Source organism: Nanorana parkeri, unplaced genomic scaffold (assembly GCF_000935625.1).
Source record: "Nanorana parkeri isolate BGI_ZX_2015 unplaced genomic scaffold, ASM93562v1 scaffold254, whole genome shotgun sequence".
In the NCBI taxonomy this organism is placed as follows: domain Eukaryota; kingdom Metazoa; phylum Chordata; class Amphibia; order Anura; family Dicroglossidae; genus Nanorana; species Nanorana parkeri.
In genome coordinates this window covers 1,353,030-1,361,226 of record NW_017306522.1, presented here as the reverse complement: position 1 = coordinate 1,361,226, position 8,197 = coordinate 1,353,030, and the positions used below count along the sequence as shown (strand labels likewise).

The 8,197-nt window shown below is 40.4% G+C and overlaps 1 protein-coding gene across 2 annotated transcripts in view; it reads left to right on the top strand.

Moving 5' to 3' along the window:
- The first annotated feature begins 345 nt into the window (after window positions 1-345).
- LOC108787304 (high-affinity choline transporter 1-like) overlaps window positions 346-8,197 on the top strand; it is a 19,841-nt gene continuing 11,989 nt past the window's right edge. For both annotated transcript variants that reach the window (XM_018556817.1, XM_018556816.1), the window contains exons 1-2: window positions 346-587; window positions 5,272-5,385. In XM_018556817.1, coding sequence (XP_018412319.1) covers window positions 410-587; window positions 5,272-5,385 — 292 coding nt within the window. In that variant the 5' untranslated portion in view covers window positions 346-409. The remainder of the gene's footprint in view (window positions 588-5,271; window positions 5,386-8,197) is intronic.

Here is an 8,197-nt window from a genome sequence, read left to right as displayed (position 1 = left end):
GCTAAAGCCTGGAAATGTTACTTAGTCTCTCCAAGTTGAATGGAAGTAAGAACTTGAGAAGAAAAGAAGACAGGGATAAACATCATTTGAACATACAAGCTTTTCTCTTCTCTGATATGTGAATGAAGCTTCTGGAAAACATCCAAACACCTCCTCTCTGGCAAGTTGTTGTTGGAGGGACAAGAGAAAGTTTTTTTTTCCCCCTCTCTACAAGAGTACAGGAGGTCCATCCGTGAAGCTGACCCAGCATTACTATAGCATATGGTGAGCAAATATATAGATCAACTTTGTGTGTGTGTTTGAAAATGCAAAGGCTTTCTTACTGTAAGACTTGCCAGTAAATGAGACTCACTTGTCTAACCTTAGAGAGGCTACAGGAGAACTATTGGAGACATTCTTGTGGGGAATAATGGCACTCAATGTTCCTGGGCTGATAGCCATCATCGTTTTCTATACAATGACTTTGGTGACTGGTCTCTGGGCAGCCTGGAAAGCCAAAAGGAGCGAGAAGAACAAAAAGGGGACGGAAGTAGCCATTGTCGGAGGAAGGAACCTGAACATGTTTGTAGGACTCTTCACGACTACTGGTAAGGGTATAATTTGGTTTATAGATTAGTAAATTGTGACAGAGAAATCAGAAAAGTGTTTTAAGAAAAATGTAACCCCAACATTGAAAAGTATTGTAGTGTGTTTCTTTGTGTTTTGTACATTCTTATACATGTCTTATCATGCTGTCCAGCAAAAGAGACAGTGACAGGGATAGATGAACTAAAACTTACTTTACTATGGTAAATTAGTATATTCAGTAATACCTGAAATATAAACTGCTTTTGTCCCTTTTCCTGAACAACAATCTATCTTATCTATCTATCTATCTATCTTTCTATCTATCTATCTATCTATCTATCTATCTATCTATCTATCTATCTATCTATCTATCTATCTATCTATCTATCTATCTATCTATCTATCTATCTATCTATCTATCTATCTACATACCACAAAGAAATATCTATACAAACCCAAAGTAGGTATAGAGACACTCACAGGTCTTACAGTATAGGTAAGTCAAAGCACCAGCATTTTACTGTCAATGTTTTGATGGATGTTAGTGTGCCTTGATAAAGATGGACTTAGCTCCTCTGAAACATTGACAATAAATTATAGTCTATATATTAATAGTTCACTTATATGCTTATGCTTAAAGTGGCACTTAGGAGTTAAATCTTAAAAATACATTCAAGTACATTAACTATTAACAGAAATGTATCTTATTTGTGTATCCCTCGGCTGTACATCCTCAAATCATCTCTGAATTGGTGTTGACACTGTCCTTCCTTCTGGAGGGGGGCTGCTTTTGTTCCTCATGGTCTCTGTGTGTGTCGTAAAGTAGCCACTGCTCCAAGCTCGCTCCAGTGATGGACTACAATCTCACATTTACAGGGTTATTCACAGGGGAGCCGAAGGATCCACCTTAGCTTCGGCTGATCCTTCGGCTCTCTTCGGCCGCCGGAGCCCTTTGGTTCAGTCGAACCAAGGGCTGCTGTACGGGCTATTCAAAGCACCTGAAGGCGGCCGAGTGGCTCAGCCAAGCCGAAGGCATATGTTTCGGCTCGACTGAGCCGAAGTGTCAGCTGAAGCGGGGCGAACGGCCTGCCAAAGGCCGGCCTTTCACCCCCCAAATGACAGCTGGGCGGAGCCAGCCGTGATCTCACGGCTGACTGCGCCCAGTTGTAATGACAGATCAGCGTCCCCAAATGACCTAGGGACACTGATCTGTCATTAAACAATAACAACTGGGCGGAGCTGGGCGTGACATCACAACCGGCTCCGCACAGTTGTTTTTCATTGGCCAGGACCTGCTAGAACACTCTAGCCAGTGCTGTCCACTAGGAAACAGTTGGGTGGAGCTACCTGTCACTGCTAGCTTCGTCCAACTTTTCTTTCTTTTAAAAAAAAAAGTCCATCCCGGGAGTGAGCTTGGAGCGGTGGCTACTTTACAACGCACACAGGGACCATGGGAAAGAAAAGTAGCCACCCTCCAGAAGGAAGGACAGTGTCAGCACCAATTCAGAGATGATTTGAGGATCTACAGCCGAGTGATACACAAATAAGATACATTTTTGTTAATAGTTAAGGTACTTGAAGGTATCTTTAAGATTAACTCCTGAGTTTAGTGGGTTTTATTTGGTCTCTAGTGTTACTAGAAATATTAATGTTAAAAATTTAAAATTTAAAGTGACACTAAACTCAGGAGTTAAATCTTAAAAATACATTCAAGTGCCTTAACTATGAACAAAAATGTATCTTATTTGTGTATCACTCGGCTGCCGATCCTCAAATCATCTCTGAATTGTTGCTGACACTGTCCTTCCTTCTGGAGGGTGGCAACGTTTGTTCCCCATAGTCCCTGTGTGTCTTGTAAAGTAGCCACCGCTGGACCATAACTTCAATACAAATGAGCTAACTAAACATTAGATAATTAAGAGGCAACCACATATCTAGAGAGTAAACTGTGATTGTAAAATGGATCCCATGCAGCTTAGCAGAAGTAGCCAAGGCACATACTGCCTAATATTACAGATAAGAACAAACCAGTACACAGAAGTGGAAAGGAACATCTACTAATTATTGTCTCAAACAATATTAAAACATAAAAGAAAGCCTGGACTAATATTTTTATTAGAACATTGTGGGGAACCCCAGGGGTACACATGCGTCTTCAACACAGTCCGATATAAATAAACGGTTTTTATTTCATCCAGCGGTAACAGAACAAACAGCTTTCTTCAGCAAAACGGTAAAGTAAAAGGCTTTCCTCAGCAAACATCAAACATAAAGATAAAGTCCTTCAATAAGATTGCACTGCGTAGTGTGTTTAGGTGATCTCACCAAGATAGAGTCCACTTGCTCCTGAACGAACACACACACACACACACACACACACACCTTTCTGTCTGTCTCTCAGCTTCCCCACTCCTCCCTCACCTGTGTTACCTTTTAACAGGAAGGGCTGTAGGGGAAGTACCTGCCCTCCCAAGTTAACCCCTTCTTTGCTCTCAGCCCTGCTGACTCTCCACAACATGTAGGAGAGCAGTATGATAAGGTAAAAAGTCCAAGTCCTCCTTGCCCGTGTCTTCCGCGTCTGCCACCGGCCTGCTGTGGCCAGTGGCACAGAGAAGATGAATCCTGCTTGAAGTAGACCATGAAGCCAAACTTTGTATTAGCTGGGTGATACTTTGTTAAATGGGCTTCCTTCTTTATTCCTGGATGTTTTATACACACAGTAACCCACGATGAAAATGACCGTTGCATAAATAGCATAGTACACATATGATAGGCCTAATGAATGGCGACAATTGAATAGGAAACAAATACGGAAGCCATTCTGAGAGCAGTTTTAACTTATTTTTTTTAGATGTTTGTTAGTCCTTTTTATTGATACAAACAGAAATAAAGTATACATATGTATGGAGAAAATTGGTGAAATTGTCTATGACCCCCATCCCCCCAAAAGTAAGATCTCCCAATTGGAAGACATTTTGCTATATTTTATAAGGGAGTGAATATATTACTGGTGACAGACATATATACTTCTAAAATGGATCGAAAACCAGTCACTTATGCCTCAAACATTTTTGTAAAATGTTTTAGTACACAGATAACACCATGTTTTCTTTTATGTTATAGTTGTTTTATCTGTGACAATACATTTTTGATATTTGTAGTTTTCTTTTTGCAAATTATGTGTATTTGAAATCATGCCTAGTAATAAAAACTTCAACTGTCTTGGTTTAGATTATTTATGTATGTATCTATTTACTCTATATCTATCTATCTACCTATCTATCTACCTGTCTGTCTATCTGTCGCTATTTTGATGGCTCTGAGATAGAACTCTACGTTTATACTCTCCTCTTTCTTCACCTAACCCCTTTATTACTATTAATATCTTTTAGTGTAGCATTGCTCCTACAGCTCCACCATCCCTTCATTTACTGTAATTTTAATCCTTTTCCACTAATAATGTTACATAGCTGATCCAGTGCCCACCCATACCCTCCCTCCATCGTTAGTCCCCTTTTAAGCTTTTCCCATATGTATGGAATAGATTCAAAGCCTCATCTGTTGTATCTACGCCACACTGAATCACAAAGAGAATGCCATTGACTTTCCTGTTTAGTGGGCTTGTTTAAGTTGAACTGAATTTCAATCTCTACTCTGCATTGATGTACACATGTCAAAGATGCATGAGTGCATATGGCATGAGATAGGAATACTGTGAGTGCCTCACTTCCTATGGATTCCTTTTAACTCCAATGGCCAGAAGGATCACACACTTCAGAAAGCGATGGAGGGTACTTTATATTTTCTCTGTATTGTGTGAATATAAGTTGGTCATCAGTGCCTTCCTTGAGACTGAAATAGAAAATACGAATATAAATAAATTCCTAATATTAATCTTAAACATAAATACAAATCTACATCATTTTTTTTCCTATGATACTTATACTTCTATTTAACTTTTAGTCTTAAGGTAAGGAACACTAATAAATTCTATTAACATAGGTACCATCCATTGCTTCCTGATATTTATGACATTGTGATCCTTCTGGCCACAGATGGGGCACCTCTGGTAATGAAGAAGATCCCCTTAAAGTAGAACTGGCTACAGCTATTTAAATATTTACTTATTAATTAATTAATAAGTAAATATTTAATCAATTTAATAGGCAGTAAATAACTTCAAAACAAGCCATTACTGACCTCTGTAGATATAGCTGGGGAGCAATTCATTCTCAAAATTTGCAGTGGAAGCTTCTCGATTTTATTTTTCTCTGTGTAGCCTACCTTTCCGCACCCAGCAGTGACATGGCAGCCTGCAAGCCTTTTAATCTATAATGTAAACACGGAGCAGTTAGATAGGTAGAGGACAGAGATAACTGCTGAGACCTGACTTTAACAATTTCACTGCTTCTATTGTGAACTTTGAAGATAAATTGCTCCACATTGGCTGCAGCAACGAGATCAGTGGGGGGCTTATTTTAAAGATTGTTTGGAATATGTACATATTTGAATGTCCATAGCACAGTTCCACTTTAAGATCAACTTTAACACAACAAATGACTTTTCCTTTTGTGCCCAATTATGTTTTTTATACCCATACACACAGGTATGATAAGGGTAGAGCCACTCAGAATTCCAGTACAATGATTAGGTTATTTTAACATGATGTGTGGAGTCATTTCTCCTTTTCGTTGCATTGAACAGCTACATGGGTTGGTGGTGCCTACATTAATGGCACAGCAGAGATCGTTTATCTTCCTTCAAGAGGTCTTGCCTGGGTTCACGCTCCATTGGGGTTTGCAGCTACATTCATTATTGGTGAGCAGAACTTGTGTATTTTACATTTGTTTCTCCTTAGTGAAGATATACAGTGTGTCAAACATCATGTTATTAGTATTGTCATTCATATCTGAGTAAACGCAAAAAAATATCTGCTCCTCGATAGGACAGGAAATGTTTTGTGTGCTTATCCCATGATAACCATATGGTTATCAGCCTAAAGTTACTTCATGCATACCATACTATTTGCTATATGCAATTATGGGTGGGGGGTGGGGGGGGTACTGTCTAACATAACAATGTAACCTTACAGAAAAGTTATTTGGCAAAGCCACTGCCAAGCCTCCCTAGTCATCTGTGAGGCTTCTTACCGCATTATGGATTAGAATTGGGATTCGGGCTCCCAAGAAGTTTTTTTAAAAGGACAGGCTTACTTTACAAAAAAATCTCCCCAGCTTCATTCCTTAGCCCTCTAACCTGCTCTAAGTGAATACCCAAGGTACCTTCTAACCTCTTTCCAGCGGTGGAACTCTTCCACAGTGTTTGCAGCCTTGGTGCAGAAATCTTGTCCAATACAAAGTTACCATATCTGGGAACTCTCCGGATATATCCCGGAGATTCTGGCTAAGCAGTTTGCCTGTTGGGCCTCTGGGCTGCTGGGAGTTCTCTAGCTCAGCCGCTTTTAGGCTGACAGGAGTAGTGACAACATCATCACACTACTCCTGTCATTTATGTTTACTCCGGAGAAGAAAGCCAGAAAGAGGTATGTGCTGTGCTTTCTCCTCCCCCAGCTACTCCCGTGGCCGCATACATCCGGTGCTACAAGAACAGACCCAATTCACTGCAACAGCAAGTGGCCTCTTTACACTGTCCTGGCAACTATGGGCTGCCCGAGTCTCCCTGCAGCACTCCAGAAATTTAAATTAAGGGGTAGGGTAGGAAGGGGGGGGGGGCAAACTGAGCTCCAATGATTCTCAATGGTCACTATTGTTGCAACTGTTGTCATTGTTACTGTCACCGTTGTCGCTGCTGTTGTCATTGGTGCATTCTGTCATGCTCATCCATTTGTTTCCCACATATTGTCACAATTTCCCATTTGTTGCCCACCAAATATCACAACTGCCCTTTGATTGTCTGCACAATTGTCCACCTGCTGTCAACTTATTGTCACAATTTCCCATTTGCTGCCCACATGTTGTCACAATTACCCATTTGTTGCCCACATATTGTCACGATTACCCATTTGTTGCCCACATATTTTAATGATTACCCATTTCTTGCCCACATATTGTCATGATTACCAATTTCTTGCACTATTACTGCACAGGCAAGATTTATTCACTGACGTGTAAAAGTCATAGGAGGTCATCACCATCGTAGGATCTAAGCAGGCACCTTGGCTGGTAGTAGGGATTAGCTTAGATTAGGTTAAGCGGCTAGGGAGAGAGGGACTGCAGAATTTTTTTCTTAATTCTTTATTTAAAGTTTTAGAAAATAAGTAACATAATACAACAACCAGAGACATAACTAATAATAAACAGAGTAAGTGGTAGTTTCGCAAAAGTGTAAAGTACATATACCTATACATTTAAATAAAAAGGTGGAACTGTAAAAGTGTGAATACATTATGCTAAGAAATGAATAGAAAAATCTGAAGATAGGGAATAAGGGACTGCAGAGTTTTAAAGTAAAAGTAAACCTGTTCTTTAAAGGAGAACTATGAGGGGTGTGAAACTCATTCATCCTCATAGTTCGAGCCGATGTGTGACAATGAAACTGTCACAAGTCGGCTCTATAGATCAGGAAGTGAGCGAACACATAACGTTGCTCGCTCACTTCTCGATCATCTCCCTGCAGAGTGTAATGTCTGTCACTCACGGCTCCCTGCAGGAATTCCCCCCCCCCCCTCCCCTCTCCGATCCTCCAGCGCTGACTGGAGGAACGGATAGGGCGGGTACAGCTGTCTATGCCTCTAGATAGGCAGAGCCAGCTGTCACTCACGCAGCTGGGTGGATCTCAACAGTATAGTCGGGATCTGTCCCGGCTGCGGCGGTCTCAGTATAACGTGTGCTGTAGCTCTCGATATAATGAGCTTTGGGTCACGGGTGGACACTAGTATATGTCCTCCCATAACCCTTAGGAGAACTATGAGGAAAAACACTTACCCCATAGTTCTCCTTTAAGGACAGTGGGAAGTGCAATTCCTTTATGCTTTAGATGTCAACTGTGCACCAAAAATTCTGTTTACAGCACAGATGCAACCTATCATTTTAGATCTATTCTTCTTCTGGAAGGTTCTGTAATGTACAGTGTTGCTGTATGATGCTACAAACGCAGCTGTATTACATTTTTGAGTCCTATTGGTTTTCTTTATCGTAACCTAACTTGTTATTTGGAACTGCCTAAATTTGTGACAGGTTCACTTTAAGCACTCTGTCATATTTAGGTTCGATACGCCAGCTTTAGGAGGGTGCTTATTATATAGAGACGTACACCAGGAGGCTGTCGATAAACATCACTTATAATAGAAGGACGTGATAGGTTACAAAGTCAGGATCCTAGATTCTGTTCGATGAGCATTGGAAAATCTTTTAACATTGATGTAGCAGCAGCAGAATTAATTTGTTTTGCTGCTTTGTACTGTTCATGATTTAAATTGATTTCACTCTAAAGTAGACTCTGGAAAGTTGCCAGGACGACTGATGCACCTTTCTGCATCATCGTTCAATTCTTCAAATAGTGAACTCTTCTGACAACAGAGCGACGGACATAAAATAATATTTCCTCTACAGTATAGTGCAGAAATAATAAGATGGGCTACTTAAAAGTCTTTGTGTCCCTGGTGAAAACA